Genomic DNA, 20,388 nt, shown 5'->3' with positions numbered 1-20,388 from the left:
CTTCAATTAAACTTTTAAATGTTAGTTATTTTAGAAATGTTTGTGTGCCTTAAATGCTCAATCGATGTAGATTTTAAATGAATAACTCTGACTTACAGTATCTTAGGGGGCCGTGTTGACAGGCTTCACAGCATATCCCTCCTCCTTTGCCTTGGGAAAGCAGGCTTCACAGCATATCCCTCCTCCTTTGCCTTGGGAAAGCAGATTTGTTTTTTGTATCACACCACTCCTGCTGCGGGGGTTGGCTGGGAAGTAGATGTTGAACGTTCTAAAATGTCTGTCATTATTGCTTGATGATAGTGGAAAGGCAAAATTAGACCTTTTTTCTTTTTGGAATGGCAAAATATGATTTTCAGGGGTAAATTACAAGTATTACTATACACATCACTACTCCTTTTGTGGGCAACATTTCTTTCAAGCCAGCTGTGTGCTGGCAGTTCTCAGACTCAATGTAGGGGGCGTTGGGATGGAAGAACAGCAGCCATATTGTGACAATCAGGAAAATTCTTACTATTATAGGAAATATACTGTTCACAAATCAAAGCAGCCACTGTTTCATTATCTAAAGTTAGCCACCCTCCGCGCCTTCCTTCCAAAATGTTGGCTACAGTGTCAGACTCATAAAACTATGAGTTTATTTACATTATAGTCAGCGCTTGCAAGATCCACTGTCAATGAAAGTACAGCATCCGTCTTCAGGATTATCTTCCTAGCAACACCCATTCAATTCTCTCCCCAATTGATAAATTAACCTTCCCTCCAAACGTGTGACCTGATCCTAATTTTCAGCCTGTTTCCACCTGGAAATGAAAAAGCAGCCATTGCTGTCGGATGTCTTCGTTCTTCAGAAAATAGTGTAAAGTTAAGTCTACGCTATAACGTCCAGTCACGACGCCGTGTGCTTTTTGCCGGCATGCTGGGAAGTAGCTTCCTAGCTACAGTGCCTTCGGAAAGTATTCAGACCCCTTGAATTTTTCTACATTTTGTTATGTTACAGCCTAATTCTAAAACTAATAAAAATAAAAATAAATACTCAGCAATTTACACGCAGTACCCCATAATGACAAAGGGTAAACAGGTTTTTAGAATTTTTTGAAAAATCTATTAAAAAGAAAAAACGGAAATACATTATTTACATACGTTTTCAGACCCTTTGCTATGAGACTCAGAATTGAGCTCAGGTGCATCCTGTTTCCATTGATCACAACCTGATTGGAGTCCACCGGTGGTAAATTCAATTGATTGGACATGATTTGGAAAGGCACACACCTGTCTATATAAGGTCCCACAGTTGACAGTGCATGTCAGAGAAAAAACAAAGACATGAAGTCGAAGGAATTGTCCGTAGAGCTCTGAGACAGGATTGTGTCAACATCTGGGGAAGGGTACCAAAACATTTCTGCTGCATTAAAGGTCCCCAAGAACACAGTGACCTCCATCATTCTTAAATGGAAGAAGTTTGGAACCACCAAGACTCTTCCTAGAGCTGGCCGCCCGACCAAACTGAGCATCGAGTGAGAAGGGCCTTGGTCAGAGAGGTGACCAAGAACCTGATTGTCACTCTGACAGAGTTCCTCTGTGGAGATGAGAGAACCTTCCAGGACAACCATCTCTGCATCACTCCACCAATCAGGCCTTTATGGTAGAGTGGCCAGACGGAGGCCACTCCTCAGTAAAAGGCACATGACAGCCCTCTTGGAGTTTACCAAAAGGCACCTAAAGACTCTCAGACCATGAGAAACAAGATTCTCTGGTCTGATGAAACCAAGATTGAACTCTTTGGCCTGAATGCCAAGCGTCACTTCTGGAGGAAACCTGGCACCATCCCTATGGTGAAGCATGGTGGTGGCAGCATCATGCTGTGGGGATGTTTGTCAGTGGCAGGGAGACTATTCAGGATTGAGGGAAAGATGAACGGAGCAAAGTACAGATAGATCCTTGATGAAAACTTGCTCCAGAGCGCTCAGGACCTCAGACTGAGGTGAAGTTTCACCTTCCAACAGAACAACGACCCTAAGCACACAGCCAAGACAACGCAGGAGTGGCTTCGGGACAAGTCTCTGAATGTCCTTGAGTGGCCCAGCCAGAGCCCGGACTTGAACCCGGTCGAACATCTCTGGAGAGACCTGAAAATAGCTGTGCAGCAACGCTCTCCATCCAACCTGACAGAGCTTGAGAGGATCTGCAGAGAAGAATGGGAGAAACTCCCCAAATACAGGTGTGCCAAGCTTGTAGCGTCATACCCAAGAAGACTCCAGGCTGTAATCACTGCCGAAGGTGCTTCAACAAAGTACTGAGTAAAGGGTCTGAATAATAATGTGATAATTCCATTTTTTATTAGCAAACATTTCTAATAACCGACTTTTGCTTTGTCATGATGGGTTATTGTGATGTCATTATGGAGTATTGTGATGTCATTATGGGTTATTGTGATGTCATTATGGAGTATTGTGTGTAGATTGGTGGGGGGAGTTTTTTGGGTTGGGGGGGGGGTCAGGGACCAGTAACTTTATGATCAAACTTTATCAATGTAGAAGCTACAGTAATTTTTCATAATCTGTTCACCCTACTTTGAAATGGTTTCATCCAAATATTATCGAAGTTGATGGAAAAACTTGATTTTAACTTTTCTTAACCTTTTTTTTAAAATCTTTTAAATCAATGGGTTTTTGTTGGACATAAAGTGACATTTTAAAGTGGGAATCTGAGTCAAAGCGTCAATCCGTTATCTTAGATTTGCCTCCTAGAAAACCAACACATCAGAGGTTTTCTAAACGCTCACCCGCTTTGCCACGCCACACATGTCTTTTACATTGTAGCTGAGTCTACATCAACACTGACCACAGACAACGTGGAATCAATCTGGGACAGTGATTTCGTCTTGATAACCTGTCTTGTAGCTACAGCGATTTCATTGACACCATATGACACTAGAGATGCTTTATTACCAGTTTGTAAAGAGCAAACTGTATCCTGTCTAATAGGCCTGAAGAACTTTTCATCTGCAGATGAGTTGGCGCAGAGCTCTCATTTAAAGCTATGAAATGGCCTCTTCAAATAGTATTATTTCAAAATGGCCTCTTTAAATAGTATTATTTCAAAATGGCCTCTTTAAATAGTATTATTTCAAAATGGCCTCTTTAAATAGTATTATTTCAAAATGGCCTCTTTAAATAGTATTATTTAAAAGTGAATGAAACACAAATAAAAACAAACACCTATTTGGCTTCTTTTGTTTTTTTGTAGGTTACTGCAGGTTACTGTTTCAGCGTGGGATGTCGGTGGCAGTCATGAGGCTCTCAGCCAAATGCCTGACAACACCTGTTCTGTGTTATCACCTGGGACATCTTGTCATTCTACCTGTTCTGTGTTATCACCTGGGACATCTTGTCTTTCTACCTGTTCTGTGTTATCACCTGGGATATCTTGTCTTTCTACCTGTTCTGTGTTATCACCTGGGACATCTTGTCATTCTACCTGTTCTGTGTTATCACCTGGGACATCTTGTCATTCTACCTGTTCTGTGTTATCACCTGGGACATCTTGTCTTTCTACCTGTTCTGTGTTATCACCTGGGATATCTTGTCTTTCTACCTGTTCTGTGTTATCACCTGGGACATCTTGTCATTCTACCTGTTCTGTGTTATCACCTGGGACATCTTGTCATTCTACCTGTTCTGTGTTATCACCTGGGATATCTTGTCTTTCTACCTGTTCTGTGTTATCACCTGGGACATCTTGTCATTCTACCTGTTCTGTGTTATCACCTGGGACATCTTGTCTTTCTACCTGTTCTGTGTTATCACCTGGGACATCTTGTCTTTCTACCTGTTCTGTGTTATCACCTGGGACATCTTGTCTTTCTACCTGTTCTGTGTTATCACCTGGGATATCTTGTCTTTCTACCTGTTCTGTGTTATCACCTGGGACATCTTGTCATTCTACCTGTTCTGTGTTATCACCTGGGACATCTTGTCATTCTACCTGTTCTGTGTTATCACCTGGGATATCTTGTCTTTCTACCTGTTCTGTGTTATCACCTGGGACATCTTGTCATTCTACCTGTTCTGTGTTATCACCTGGGACATCTTGTCTTTCTACCTGTTCTGTGTTATCACCTGGGACATCTTGTCTTTCTACCTGTTCTGTGTTATCACCTGGGACATCTTGTCTTTCTACCTGTTCTGTGTTATCACCTGGGACATCTTGTCTTTCTCTACCTGTTCTGTGTTATCACCTGGGACATCTTGTCTTTCTACCTGTTCTGTGTTATCAACTGGGACATCTTGTCATTCTACCTGTTCTATGTTATCACCTGGGACATCTTGTCATTCTACCTGTTCTGTGTTATCACCTGGGACATCTTGTCTTTCTACCTGTTCTGTGTTATCACCTGGGACATCTTGTCTTTCTACCTGTTCTGTGTTATCACCTGGGACATCTTGTCTTTCTACCTGTTCTGTGTTATCACCTGGGACATCTTGTCTTTCTACCTGTTCTGTGTTATCACCTGGGACATCTTGTCTTTCTACCTGTTCTGTGTTATCACCTGGGACATCTTGTCTTTCTACCTGTTCTGTGTTATCACCTGGGACATCTTGTCTTTCTACCTGTTCTGTGTTATCACCTGGGACATCTTGTCTTTCTCTACCTGTTCTGTGTTATCACCTGGGACATCTTGTCATTCTACCTGTTCTGTGTTATCACCTGGGACATCTTGTCTTTCTACCTGTTCTGTGTTATCACCTGGGACATCTTGTCTTTCTACCTGTTCTGTGTTATCACCTGGGACATCTTGTCTTTCTACCTGTTCTGTGTTATCACCTGGGACATCTTGTCTTTCTACCTGTTCTGTGTTATCACCTGGGACATCTTGTCTTTCTACCTGTTCTGTGTTATCACCTGGGACATCTTGTCTTTCTCTACCTGTTCTGTGTTATCACCTGGGACATCTTGTCTTTCTACCTGTTCTGTGTTATCACCTGGGACATCTTGTCTTTCTACCTGTTCTGTGTTATCACCTGGGACATCTTGTCATTCTCCATGGGGATTGTTAATTGTACATAACTTTTAGTTTGTGAAATACTCAACAAAAAGCTTTGTCATTGCAAGAGAACCAACTAATTGGTTTTGTGGTTAGAGTATCCCTATAGAGAATGAAAGGTTGATGTTCGATACCAGTTCGAGTCGTACCAAAGACTCTAAAAATGAGACCCAATGCTTCTGCTTGGCATTGTAGACTTCATCAAGCTGCCTCACGCTACAGAAACAGGAGATAGGCTCCTGCCCTATGGGTCGTTGTGGCTCGTACAACTTTTACTACTGCAAGAGGAGGAGGAACACTTTAATGGCGTCCTAACACATAATCTTGATTCAGCCATCCCTGGCGTTCCACAATCAAATGATTCACTAAGTGCCTAATGTTGACCCGTAGCTCTCTAGAGGAATTAGGTTGGCTTTATATCGTCCCTCCATAAATCACTGAACGTCAAGAAACACCTCCAAGAATATGTTCTGTTGGCTTTTAGTTTCCAGGTCAGCTGGCCTCGCTTAAATTGGAATGACTTGATCCTAAGATCGTCACAGTTTGTAAACGATGAGGAACATACCTCCTACTTATTTTCAGTTCAGGAATTATCTGTAGACTTTCTTTCCCTTATTTGACAAATCTCTAACAGTAATGAGACAGCGGCTGCTTTCCAAATGGAACCCTATTCCCTATATAGTGCACTACTTTAGACCAGAGCCCTATGGAACCCTATTCCCTATATAGTGCACTACTTTAGACCAGAGCCCTATGGAACCCTATTCCCTATATAGTGCACTACTTTAGACCAGAGCCCTATGGAACCCTATTCCCTATATAGTGCACTACTTTAGACCAGAGCCCTATGGAACCCTATTCCCTATATAGTGCACTACTTTAGACCAGAGCCCTATGGCACCCTATTCCCTATATAGTGCACTACTTTAGACCAGAGCCCTATGGAACCCTATTCCCTATATAGTGCACTACTTTAGACCAGAGCCCTATGGAACCCTATTCCCTATATAGTGCACTACTTTAGACCAGAGCCCTATGGAACCCTATTCCCTATATAGTGCACTACTTTAGACCAGAGCCCTATGGAACCCTATTCCCTATATAGTGCACTACTTTAGACCAGAGCCCTATGGAACCCTATTCCCTATATAGTGCACTGCTTTAGACCAGAGCCCTATAGAACCCTATTCCCTATATAGTGCACTACTTTAGACCAGAGCCCTATGGAACCCTATTCCCTATATAGTGCACTACTTTAGACCAGAGCCCTATGGAACCCTATTCCCTATATAGTGCACTGCTTTAGACCAGAGCCCTATAGAACCCTATTCCCTATATAGTGCACTACTTTAGACCAGAGCCCAATGGGTGCCATTTGGGATGTAGAGGGGAATGTGTGACAAACGTCCTTGTGATTAACATGGAGCCATGAAAGTTTATTTTGAGCTTGAATTTTAACCACCGCTGTTTGAAGCTGAGGGGGACTCCTAGATGTGAATATAGACTAGAGAGCTGAAGGACTTTGACCTACTTAACCTAGTTAGTAGCTGTTTTTAAATGTTCTCAGGCACGATAGGACCGTGTCCCTTTCTTCAGAACATAGCCCTTTAAACTATTTATTATATTATAGAACAACAGGGAAACAACAACCTCTTGTTGTGTTAACTGTGTTTTTCACTGCTTTACTTCTTGGACTAACACTTTTACTGTCTGTTCAGAAAGGACATCTTTATAAAGCTAACTGTTACTGTCTTTTCAGAAAGGACATCTTTATGAAGCTAAGTCTCATAGCTGGCTGGGCAGTGTGTCACTGTTTCCAGCAACAATAGCAGGTCTTTTTAAATGAGGACGTCATTTAAGGCCTATATTACAAGCCGCTCTCTCCTCCTATATTACAAACCGCTCTCTCCTCCTATATTACAAACCGCTCTCTCCTCCTATATTACAAACCGCTCTCTCCTCCTATATTACAAACCGCTCTCTCCTCCTATATTACAAGCCGCTCTCTCCTATATTACAAGCCGCTCTCTCCTCCTATATTACAAACCGCTCTCTCCTCCTATATTACAAGCCGCTCTCTCCTCCTATATTACAAACCGCTCTCTCCTCCTATATTACAAACCGCTCTCTCCTCCTATATTACAAACCGCTCTCTCCTCCTATATTACAAACCGCTCTCTCCTCCTATATTACAAGCCGCTCTCTCCTCCTATATTACAAGCCGCTCTCTCCTCCTATATTACAAACCGCTCTCTCCTCCTATATTACAAACCGCTCTCTCCTCCTATATTACAAACCGCTCTCTCCTCCTGTATTACAAGCCGCTCTCTCCTCCTGTATTACAAGCCGCTCTCTCCTCCTATATTACAAACCGCTCTCTCCTCCTATATTACAAACCGCTCTCTCCTCCTATATTACAAACCGCTCTCTCCTCCTATATTACAAACCGCTCTCTCCAGTTGCAACCAATGTTCCCTCTAAACTGTGGTCATGCGCAGCTCCACCAGGACTGCCGCGCAGCTCCCCCAAGACTGCCATGCAGCAGCCCCAGGACTGCCACGCAGCTCCCCCAGGACTGCCGTGTAGAGATATCAGCCCACAGAGAGAAGCACAAGATTTAACTTCACTTCTAGAGCAGTGGTCACCAACCGGTCCATCACCAAGGCATTCCTAGTCGATCACCAAACATTTGTGTAAAAAAAACGCAATGATAAAGCCTTGTGTTCCTATGTTGTTGTTCACTCATCTCGGGCTGTTGACGGTAGATGCACCAGATCCAGCTGTCCTGCGCCGCCGGGTAGATCAACTGTTGCCATTTTGAACCATTTCATGTGTCTGAAGGTACAAACTCTTCCTTCCCGGTGGACCCAGAGAGCAAATCAAGTGTACTATAGGTCTACCGCTAGCCAATCAGATGGCTCAGATGACCGTGTCTTCAGTAATGTAGCAGTATAAGAGAATGCTACAGTGGATACTGTGAGATGTAAAACGTTTAAAAACCACGACTAGAGAGACACTGTCAACGAATACAGCAAAGAGATGCTGTGAGATGTAAAACGTTTAAAACCACGACTAGAGAGACTGTCAACGAATACAGCAAAGAGCTGCTGTGAGATGTAAAACGTTTAAACCCACGACTAGAGAGACTGTCAACGAATACAGCAAAGAGATGCTGTGAGATGTAAAACGTTTAAAACCACGACTAGAGAGACTGTCAACGAATACAGCAAAGAGATGCTGTGAGATGTAAAACGTTTAAAAACCACGACTAGAGAGACTGTCAACGAATACAGCAAAGAGATGCTGTGAGATGTAAAACGTTTAAAACCACGACTAGAGAGACACTGTCAACGAATACAGCAAAGAGATGCTGTGAGATGTAAAACGTTTAAAACCAAGACTAGAGAGACACTGTCAACGAATACAGCAAAGAGATGCTGTGAGATGTAAAACGTTTAAACCACGACTAGAGAGACACTGTCAACGAATACAGCAAAGAGATGCTGTGAGATGTAAAACGTTTAAACCCACGACTAGAGAGACACTGTCAACGAATACAGCAAAGAGCTGCTGTGAGATGTAAAACGTTTAAAACCACGACTAGAGAGACACTGTCAACGAATACAGCAAAGAGCTGCTGTGAGATGTAAAACGTTTAAACCCACGACTAGAGAGACTGTCAACGAATACAGCAAAGAGATGCTGTGAGATGTAAAACGTTTAAAACCACGACTAGAGAGACTGTCAACGAATACAGCAAAGAGATGCTGTGAGATGTAAAACGTTTAAAACCACGACTAGAGAGACTGTCAACGAATACAGCAAAGAGCTGCTGTGAGATGAGGGACTTCATGTTTAAGTTATTATTCAGAACGGTCAACACTTTGTAGTCAACACTTTGTAGTCAACACTTTGTAGTCAACACTTTGTAGTCAACACTTTGTAGTCAACACTTTGTAGTCAACACTTTGTAGTCAACACTTTGTAGTCAACACTTTGTAGTCAACACTTTGTAGTCAACACTTTGTAGTCAGCATTTTGATAAGCCATAAAATGCGTGTTCACCCTACTTCCACTATCAGCACTGCAGCAGTAATGAACCAGTAGGAAAGTGTCTCTATAGGCTTTTGTTGTTGTTATTATTAGCGACTTGGGTCTTTTTTAGTATCGAGGAATATTTCACTTTCTCTGTTCATAGGAGAAACAACGTGAATTTGTCCATGAGGCAGAAATAATGCGGTGTGACTCGAGTTTCACCATCAGCTGGAAGACGGTGTCCCTTTCTGGTCAGTGTCAGTGGAGGAAAGGGAGAGAGGAGTGATGTTGAGAGACGGACCCCTCAGTCTGCTGCTCTCTCCCTCCGCTGAGACGGACCCTCAGTCTGCTGCTCTCTCCCTCCGCTGAGACGGACCCTCAGTCTGCTGCTCTCTCCCTCCGCTGAGACGGACCCTCAGTCTGCTGCTCTCTCCCTCCGCTGAGACGGACCCTCAGTCTGCTGCTCTCTCCCTCCGCTGAGACGGACCCTCAGTCTGCTGCTCTCTCCCTCCGCTGAGACGGACCCTCAGTCTGCTGCTCTCTCCCTCCGCTGAGACGGACCCTCAGTCTGCTGCTCTCTCCCTCCGCTGAGACGGACCCTCAGTCTGCTGCTCTCTCCCTCCGCTGAGACGGACCCTCAGTCTGCTGCTCTCTCCCTCCGCTGAGACGGACCCTCAGATGCAGGCACCATCAGTCCAGTAAAATAAAAAGCAAATTATTTAAATGTATGCACGCTCAGTTGTGCTTCACAAGTAATACATATATCCTATCCTGAAATTCTTTTTTAATATATATATATATATTTTTTTAAATGTCCCTTCAACAATGCAAAGCCAATATGCGGTGATAATGTATTGGGCCTATAGCTTACTGCACAAACCTCACTGCTCCAGAACTGTTTTTATTGGTTAATGTTGCGTAGGCTTACACATTTTTTTAAGTCATGTAAAAAAACAAATCTGAGCGGTAAAAGTGATCTTGACTCAGAAGATGTTGGTCACCATTGTTCTAGAGTTTTCCCTGTTAACACTGTCAACGTTTCCCTTTACTGTGGCAAGTGTGATTGAATCAGTGCAATATAAGCTACTTTCAGTGGAACAAAAACAAACTATGCAAGATATTTTGTTGTAGGCAGAACACATTGGAGTAGGATTCTATTGCATTGACACGCACTACTCAGCCCATACTCTACGAAGACTGGTGCGGCATGACCAATCAGAGCTGCAGTAGGCCTATATGCAAATAGACCATTGCCATATATGGATCTGTGCCATTTACTTTGAACTGGACTGTGTTTACAGCATGAGCGGTCGTGAGTAGATGTGCTTGTTTTGAAAGAGACCTGAGTGTAGCCACTGTGTGCACATTTTGTTCATATCCTTTGCTAGTTAGTGAGTTATTAGCCAAGTTATAAACCATTTGTAGTCAGCAATTGGGAAGTGATTGTTTCCTACAAGAGCACAAAACATGTACATTTCTTGACATCTTTGAAAAGTGAGTCAGGTAAAGAGCTTTGCATTTCGAGACAGGCTTGAATAAGCTAAGTAGCCAATAGTCAGTGGGTAGCATAATTTGTCTGATTCTCTGTAATAATGGTGTGGGAATAATAATGTATTTTATTTTGTCAAATAGTTTCTTGCATCAAACAGCACAACAACATTTCCAGTCACCTTCAGTCACCTGTCTGAAGGACAAGCGGATAAACAGGTTAATGTGAAGCCCTGCATGTTTCTTTCAAAACTCTCATGGAATGTAGGTCTACATTGAACACCACACATTGGCGGCTACTGTAGGCTGAATGATAGAACAGCTATTTCCATGTTAAAATGTTATGGGATGCATTTATCCATTGTTTTTGATGGTAGGCCACTCTGGTAGGCCTACATTATGATCAAATAGACACAGTAGTCTAAATGGCCACTGTTAAAACTGTAACTTAAAGCGGGTACAGCCTCAGTGTTCACAGTAAACTAACTTAAAGCAGGTACAGCCTCAGTGTTCACAGTAAACGCACGCGCTGGAAGTTGCTCAGAATTTTAACAACGCTCAAGTTTGCGCTCAGCAGACCTGAAATTTGCTCAGTGCCAAAAAGATTAGAGGTAACATTGGGCAGGACCAAATCGGACGCGCACTAGCGACTCCTTGTGGCGGGCCGGGCGCATTGCACGCTGACTTCGGACGCCAGGTGTACAGTGTTTCCTCCAACACATTGGTGCGGCTGGCTTCCGGTTTAAGCGAGCATTGTGTCAAGAAGCAGTGCGTTGTGTTTCGGAGGATGCATGGCTCTCGACCTTCGCCTCTCCCGAGTCCGTACGGGAGTTGCAGCGATGGCATACAATTGGATATCATGATAAAGGTGTAATTAAAAAAATAAAAATAAAACAAAGGTACTGCCAGGCAGAACTACGGAGCATCTTGAGAAAGAAGCGTAGGGCTGAATGGCATACAGTAGAAGACGGCAGAAGGAAAGAGCCAGGAAGCTAACTGCCTTTAGAGCAAATCAAATTGTTCCAAAGAGGAGATTGACCATTACCATACAGTGACTCCGACAAGGAACAGGAGTTGGGCCAGTGTAACATCTTGATTAAACCCACCAGCATCGGTCACAGAGTTCGACAACAGGGAGCTACTCCTTTAAAAGAAGTACAGGATATTGTGAAGAGGGCAAGGTCTAGCTCAACTCCTGGACCAAGCGGAGTCCCGTATAAGGTCTACAAGTACTGCCCTGTGTTACTCAAGCGGCTCTGGCAGATATTTAAGGTCATCTGGTGGAGAGGCAAGGTTGCACAGCAGTGGAGATTCACCGAAGGAGTTTAGATCCCGAAGGAAGAAGATTCTGAGAGAATCGACCAATTCAGGATTATCTCCTTGCTAATTGTCCAAGGGAAGAATTTATTCAGCATTGTATCCAGGCAGCTGGCAGACTTCCTCTCTGAGAACTGCTACATCGACAGATGGGTCCAAAAGGGAAGCATCCCAAAAGTACCTGGGTGTTTGGAGGACACAGTGTGGTGACCCAGCTCATCAGAGAAGCGCGAGAGAACAAGGGATCCTGTTGCCCTGGTGATGAACAAATCAAATCACATTTTATTAGTCACATGCGCCGAAAACAACAGGTGTAATGCTTACTTACAAGCCCTTAACCAACAATGCTTTAAGAAGTTAAGAAAAAAGTGTGAAGTAAACAATTATTAAACAGCATCAGTAAAATAATACACGTGAGGCTATATACAGGGTATTACGGTACAGAGTTAATGTAGAGGCTATATACAGGGTATTACGGTACAGAGTCAATGTGGAGGTTATATACAGGGTATTACGGTACAGAGTCAATGTGGAGGTTATATACAGGTTATTACGGTACAGAGTCAATGTGGAGGCTATATACAGGGGGTATTGGTACAGAGTCAATGTGGAGGCTATATACAGGGGGTACCGGTACAGAGTCAATGTGGAGGCTATATACAGGGGGTACCGGTACAGAGTCAATGTGGAGGCTATATACAGGGGGGGTACCGGTACAGAGTCAATGTGGAGGCTATATACAGGGGGTACCGGTACAGAGTCAATGTGGAGGCTATATACAGGGGGTACCGGTACAGAGTCAATGTGGAGACTATATACAGGGGGTACCGGTACAGAGTCAATGTGGAGGCTATATACAGGGGGTACCGGTACAGAGTCAATGTGGAGGCTATATACAGGGGGTACCAGTACAGAGTCAATTTGGAGGCTATATACAGGGGGTACCGGTACAGAGTCAATGTGGAGGCTATATACAGGGGGTACCGGTACAGAGTCAATGTGGAGGCTATATACAGGGGGTACCGGTACAGAGTCAATGTGGAGGCTATATACAGGGGGTACCGGTACAGAGTCAATGTGGAGGCTATATACAGGGGGTACCGGTACAGAGTCAATGTGGAGGTTATATACAGGGGGTACCGGTACAGAGTCAATGTGGAGACTATATACAGGGGGTACCGGTACAGAGTCAATGTGGAGGCTATATACAGGGTATTACGGTACAGAGTCAATGTGGAGGCTATATACAGGGGGTACCAGTACAGAGTCAATGTGGAGGCTATATACAGGGGGTACCGGTACAGAGTCAATGTGGAGGCTATATACAGGGGGTACCGGTACAGAGTCAATGTGCGGGGACACCGGTTAGTCGAGGTAACAAGTCTTCTGAAGCTGAGTGCCGGGGCCCCCGAACCAAACCTGGCAGTGCTCTGGCTTGACCTTGATCAACACCTACGGATCGATCCCTCACAAGCTGTTGCAGACTACAATGACAAAACACCACGTCCCAGACAAAGTGGCAGACCTCATCAGGGTCAGTAACACCCGAGTGGCACAGCCTGGAGGTGGGAATTATCACAGACTACATCATCCCTGTGATCCTGTTTTCCCTGGCTATTAACATGATTATGAAGTCTGCTGAAGCTGATTGCCAGGGGCCCCGAACCAAGTCTTGGGTGCGACAACCACCAATCGGAGCCTTTTATGGACAACCTGCCAGTCACCACAGAGTCAGTGCCAGGAAGCAGGTGAATTCTGCAAGGGTTGGAGAAGCTGACTGGATGGGCGAGAATGATCTTGAAGCCAACAAAATCAAGGTTGATGGTGTTGAAGAAGGGCAAGGTCGTAGACAGATTCCACTTTGCAGGGACACTGATCCCCACCGTCTCGGTTTAGCCAGTTAAGAGCCTTGGCAAGGTGTTTTAACAGCAGGTTGAAGGACGTAACATAAATCCAGACCAACTATCAGGACCTGGAGAGCTAGCTGAGAGAAGTTGACCGGTCAGGAATGCCCGGCAAGTTAAAAGCATGGATGTATCAGAATGGCATCCTCCCAAGAATACTCTGGCCTCTGTTCATCCGTGAAGTCCCCAATCTCCACTGTCGAGAACTTTGAGAGGAAGATCAGCAGCTGTGGAAGAGGAGAGGTTCAGCAGAGCAGTGGGAATGAGACAGCAAGGTGCCCGGATGAGGTGGCAGCAGGCGGTGGACAGGAAAGTCTTGTAGACTGACCTTTTGGCAGGCAGAACCACACCGCATTAAGTTCTTGATCCAGGTGGTGCATGTCCTACCCAGCTCATCAAACCTGTTGTGCTGGGGCAAAGTGGAAACTCCTGCATGCCCGCTATGCTGCAAGTGAGGGACACTGGAGCACATCGTAAGCTGCTGTCCTAAAGCTCTGGGAGGGGGCTGTTATTGCTGGCGCCATGACCAGGTTCTCAAGCCCATCACAGAAGCAATCTGCACAGGAATCGGCAAGAGTCAGAGAGTCAATCGGCCCAACTGTCAGAATTTCACTTTGGTTTGAGCTGGAACGCAACCAGGCTGAAAATCCAAACCACCAGCAGGGGTCCTAGCTACTGCTCAGGACTGGCAGCGGACAGCAGACCTATTCCCTATATAGTGTTATGGGCTGGGCAAAAAGTAGTGCACCCTATTCCCTATATAGTGCTATGGGCCCTGGCCAAAAGTAGTGCACTATAAAGGGAATAGGGTACCATTTGGGATGCACAGTGTTTAGGGTGCTGCTCATATTGAGAGGAGAGGGAGAGAGCTTCATGTGAGGCTGCTATGTAGATGGTCAGTACCAAAACATTAACCAGGTGGTCAGCACCAAAATGTTAACCAGGTGGTCAGTACCAAAACGTTAACCAGGTGGTCAGTACTAAAACGTTAGCTAGGTGGTCAGTACTAAAACGTTAGCCACGTGGTCAGTTAGCCAGGTGGTCAGTACCAAAACGTTAGCCAGGTGGTCAGTACTAAAACGTTAGCCAGGTGGTCAGTACCAAAACGTTAGCCAGGTGGTCAGTACCAAAACGTTAGCCAGGTGGTCAGTTAGCCAGGTGGTCAGTACCAAAACGTTAGCCAGGTGGTCAGTACCAAAACGTTAGCCAGGTGGTCAGTTAGCCAGGTGGTCAGTACCAAAACATTAGCCAGGTGGTCAGTACTAAAACGTTAGCCAGGTGGTCAGTACCAAAACGTTAACCAGGTGGTCAGTACCAAAACGTTAGCCAGGTGGTCAGTACCAAAACGTTAGCCAGGTGGTCAGTTAGCCAGGTGGTCAGTACCAAAACGTTAGCCAGGTGGTCAGTTAGCCAGGTGGTCAGTACCAAAACGTTAGCCAGGTGGTCAGTACTAAAACGTTAGCCAGGTGGTCAGTACCAAAACGTTAGCTAGGTGGTCAGTACCAAAACGTTAGCTAGGTGGTCAGCACCAAAACGTTAGCCAGGTGGTCAGTACTAAAACGTTAGCCAGGTGGTCAGTACTGGTGATTGTTTTCCTGTTAGCTGCCTGCCTGCTGATTGGTCTGCGGCTCCAATGCCACCCTATTCCCTATATATTGCTCTACGTTTGAGGCTCTGGCATAAATTAGTGCTTTAATAAAGGGTGCCATTTGGTATGAAGCCCCACCTGGCTGGGCTCAGGCTCTCCTCAAGCTGGCAGCACCGGTCTGTAAAACACAAGTGGATAATAATAGAAACCTATGAACTAACATCTGGGGTGTATTCACCAGGAACCAAACGGAAGCAAATGGGCTAGGTTACAGCGGAGGTTATTCCCATAGCAACTGTGGCCTGTAAAACGGTAGGGCACTACTTTTGACCAGGGCCCATAAGGTGCCATTTGGGACAAATCCAGTACTAATTATGTTGCTATTTACTTGTTTTCTGCTTCTAGGATCTGAGTCTGCCCAATGGGACGCCGGTGGAGACATCTAGTCCCGCCTCCTCATCTTCCCTCCTGAACCGGCTGCAGCTGGATGACGACCTGGAGGGAGAAACACGTGACCTCTTTGTTACCGTCGACGATCCGAAGAAACACGTCTCCACTATGGAGACCTACATCACCTACAAGGTCACCACTAAGGTAGGTCCACCCAGGAGATGTGGAAAATACTACCTGTAATGTGGATGGAAGCATGGTATACTGAACAAAAATAAACGCAACATTTAAAGTGTTGGTCCCATGTTTTACGAGCTGAAATAAAATATCCCCAAAATGTTCCATTACGCACATTTAGTGCACAAATTTGTTTACATCCCTGTTAGTGAGCATTTCTCCCTATTTCTCGCCAAAATAATCCATCCACCTGACTGGTGGGGCATATCAAGAAGCTGATTAAACAGCATGATCATTACACAGGTGGACCTTGTGCTGGGGACAATAAAAGGCCAATCTAAAATGTGAAGTTTTATCACACAACACAATGCCAAAGATGTCTGAAGTTTAGATGGAGCGTGCAATTGGCATGCTGATTGCAAGAATGTCCACCAGAGCTGTTGCCAGAAAATGGAATGTTAATTTCTCTACCATATGAACTGTAACTCAGTAAAATCTTTGAAGTTGTTGCATGTTTTTTTGGTTTATTTTTGTTCAGTGTAGTACAGAACATGCCCCTTACATTCAGTGAGCATTCTTGCAATTAGAATTCTGTGTTTTTATATTGTCATCAAATAGACCGACCAACCAACTCATCCAATAGACCGACCGGCTCATCCAATAGACCGACTCATCCAATAGACCGACCAACTCATCCAATAGACCGACCGACTCATCCGACCAACTCATCCAGTAGACCGACCGACTCATCCAATAGACCGACCAACTCATCCGACCAACTCATCCAATAGACCGACCGACTCATCCAGTAGACCGACTGACTCATCCGACCGACTCATCCAATAGACCGACCGACTCATCCAATAGACCGACCGACTCATCCAGTAGACCGACCGACTCATCCAGTAGACCGACCGACTCATCCGACCAACTCATCCAATAGACCGACCGACTCATCCAGTAGACCGACCGACTCATCCAACTCATCCAATAGACTGACCGACTCATCCAACTCATCCAATAGACCGACCGACTCATCCAGTAGACCGACCGACTCATCCAGTAGACCGGCCGACTCATCCAGTAGACCGGCCGACTCATCCAATAGACTGACCGACTCATCCAACTCATCCAATAGACCGACCGACTCATCCAATAGACCGACCGACTCATCCAATAGACCGACCGACTCATCCAATAGACCGACCGACTCATCCAGTAGTCCGACCGACTCATCCAACTCATCCAATAGACCGGCCGAATCATCCAATAGACCGACCGACTCATCCAATAGACCGACCGACTCATCCAATAGACCGACCGGCTCATCCAATAGACCGACCGGCTCATCCAATAGACCGACCGACTCATCCAATAGACCGACCGGCTCATCCAATAGACTGACCGACTCATCCAACTCATCCAATAGACCGACCGACTCATCCAATAGACCGACCGACTCATCCAATAGACTGACCGACTCATCCATTTAGGGTATCCTTCCACAAGCTTCCCACAATAAGTTAGGTGAATTTTGGCCCATTCCTCCTGACAGAGCTGCTGTAACTGAGTCAGGTTTGTAGGCCTCCTTGCTCACACACGCTTTTTCAGTTCTGCCCACAAAATTTCTATAGGTTTGAGATCAGGGCTTTGTGATGGCCACTCCAATACCTTGACTTTTTTTGTCCTTAAGCCATTTTGCCACACCTTTGGAAGTATGCTTGGGGTCATTGTTCATTTGGAAGACCCATTTGCGACCAAGCTTTAACTTCCTGACTGATGTCTTGAGATGTTGCTTTAATATATCCACATAATTTTCCTGCCTCATGATGCCATCTATTTTGTGAAGTGCACCAGTCCCTCCTGCAGCAAAGCACCCCCACAACATGATGCTGCAACCCCGTGCTTCACGCTTGGGATGGTGTTCTTTACTTGCTAGCCTCCCCCTTCTTCCTCCAAACATAACGATGGTCATTATGGCCAAACAGTTCTATTTTTTTTCATCAGACCAGATGACATTTCTCCAAAAAGTACGATCTTTGTCCCCATGTGCAGTTGCAAACCGTAGTCTTGCTTTTTTATGGCAGTTTTGGAGCAGTGGCTTCTTCCTTGCTGAGCGGCCTTTCAGGTTATGTCGATATAGGACTCATTTTACTGTGGATATAGATACTTTGTACCCGTTTCCTCCAGCATCTTCACATGGTCCTTTGCTGCTGTTCTGGGATTGATTAGCATTTTTCTTACCAAAGTACGTTCATCTCTAGGAGACAGAACGTGTCTCCTTCCTGAGCAGTATGACAGCTGCGTGGTCCCATGGTGTTTATACTAGATGAACGTGGTACCTTCAGGCGTTTGGAAATTGCTCGCAAGGAAGAACCAGACTTGTGGAGGTCTACAATTTTTTTCTCTGAGGTCTTGGCTGATTTCTTTACATCTTTCCCATGATGTCAAGCAAAGAGGCACTGAGTTTGAAGGTAGGTCTTGAAATACATCCACAGGTACACCTCCAATTGACCCAAATGATGTCAATTAGCCTATCAGAAGCTTCTAAAGCCATGACATCATTTTCTGGAATTTTCCAAGCTGTTTAAAGGCACAGTCAACTTAGTGTATGTAAACTTCTGACCCAGTGGAATTGTGATACAGTGAATTATAAGTGAAATAATCTGTCTGTAAACAATTGTTGAAAAGATTACTTGTGTCATGCACAAAGTAGATGTCCTAACCGACTTGCATAACTATAGAAATTTGTGGAGTGGTTGAAAAACGAGTTTTAATGACTCCAACCTAAGTGTATGTAAACTTCTGACTTCAACTGTATATATATCCCACTTAAGACCCTCCTCCTTCTCTCCAATGGTTACATGTTATGGTTTGACAGGAAGAGAATAAAGAGGGTAACAGGATACCAAACCTTTATTACTCTCAAGAGAATCTGTCCTCACCTTCTGACCTCAACCCCTCCTTCATCTAATCCACAGATGTCCATCTGTCTCCACTGTATCAACACGGTGCTCTCCTCTTGTCCCCCCAACACATTCCACAGCTATCTGTCTTTCTACAGAGACCCAGTCTCTTTCACTCCTTAATATACTATGTGTCTGATCTATCATGTCTTTAATATCTCAATGTTCAAAATGTCGAATCCAAGAACACAGTGACCTCCATCATTCTTAAATGGAAGAAGTTTGGAACCACCAAGACACTTCCTAGAGCTGGCCGCCCGGCCAAACTGAGCAATCGGGGAAGAAGGGCCTTGGTCAGGGAGTTGACCAAGAACCCGATGGTCACTCTGACAGAGCTCTAGAGGTCGTCTGTGAAGATGGGAGAACCTTTCAGAAGGACAACCATCTCTGCAGTACTCCAACAATCATGCCTTTATGGTAGTGACTAGGTAGCCTGGTGGTTAGAGCGTTCGGCCAGTATCCGAAAGGTTGCTGGATCGAATCCCGGAGCTGACAAGGTAAAAATCTGTTGTTCTGCCCCTGAACAAGGCAGTTAACCCACTGTTCCCCAGGCGCTGAAGACGTGGATGTTGCACCTCTCTGATTCAGAGGGGTTGGATTAAATGTGAAAGACACATTTCAGTTGAATACATTCAGTTGGACAACCCCCTTTCCCTTTCCCAGACGGAAGACTGGTCTGATGAAACCAAGATTGAACTCTTTGGCCAAGTGTCACGTCTGGAGGAAACATGGCACCCTCCCTACGGTGAAGCATGGTGGTGGCAGCATCATGCTGTGGAGATGTTTTTCAACGGCAGTGACTGGGGAGACTAGTCAGGCTTGAGGCAGAGATGAATGGAGCAAAGTACAGAGAGACAGGCTCTCCTCCATTTGCGTTACAGACACTACACTTGTCCATTCAATAGCGGGGCAAGACTTAGTGAAGGTGTAATGAAAAACACTGTATATACAAAAGTGAGTGGAGACCCCTTAAAATTAGTGGATTTGGCTACTTCAGCCACACCTGTTGCTGACAGGTGTATAAAATCGAGCACACAGCCATGCAATCTCCATAGACAAACATTGGAAGCAGAATGGCCTGACTGAAGAACTCAGTGACTTTCAAAGTGGCACCATCATAGGATGCCACCTTTCCAACAAGTCAGTTCGTCAAATTTCTGCCCTGCTAGAGCTGCCCCCGGGTCAACTGTAAGTGCTGTTATTGTGAAGTGGAAACGTCTAGGAGCAACAATGGCTCAGCTATGAAGTGGTAGGCCACACAAGCTCACAAAACGGGACCGCCGAGTGCTGAAGCGCGTAGTGCGTAGAAATCATCTGTATTCTGGTTGCAACACTCACTACCAAACTGCCTCTGCGTCACTACTGTAAGTCGCTCTGGATAAGAGCATCTGCTAAATGACTAAAATGTAAAATGTAAATGTAAATGCCTCTGGAAGCAACGTCAGCACAAGACCTGTACATCAAGAGCTTCATGAAATG

General features: G+C 44.9%; 1 protein-coding gene across 2 annotated transcripts in view; it reads left to right on the top strand.

Moving 5' to 3' along the window:
- The window catches only part of snx30 (sorting nexin family member 30), an 81,267-nt gene that overhangs the window by 14,713 nt on the left and 46,166 nt on the right, over positions 1-20,388 (top strand). For both annotated transcript variants that reach the window (XM_029692463.1, XM_029692462.1), the window contains exon 2: positions 15,782-15,970. In XM_029692463.1, the coding sequence (XP_029548323.1) occupies positions 15,782-15,970 (189 nt within the window). The remainder of the gene's footprint in view (positions 1-15,781; positions 15,971-20,388) is intronic.

This window comes from Salmo trutta, chromosome 15 (genome assembly GCF_901001165.1).
Source record: "Salmo trutta chromosome 15, fSalTru1.1, whole genome shotgun sequence".
NCBI lineage: Eukaryota > Metazoa > Chordata > Actinopteri > Salmoniformes > Salmonidae > Salmo > Salmo trutta.
The sequence above is the reverse complement of the archived record's forward strand: the minus strand, read 5'-3'. Positions and strand labels throughout refer to the sequence as shown.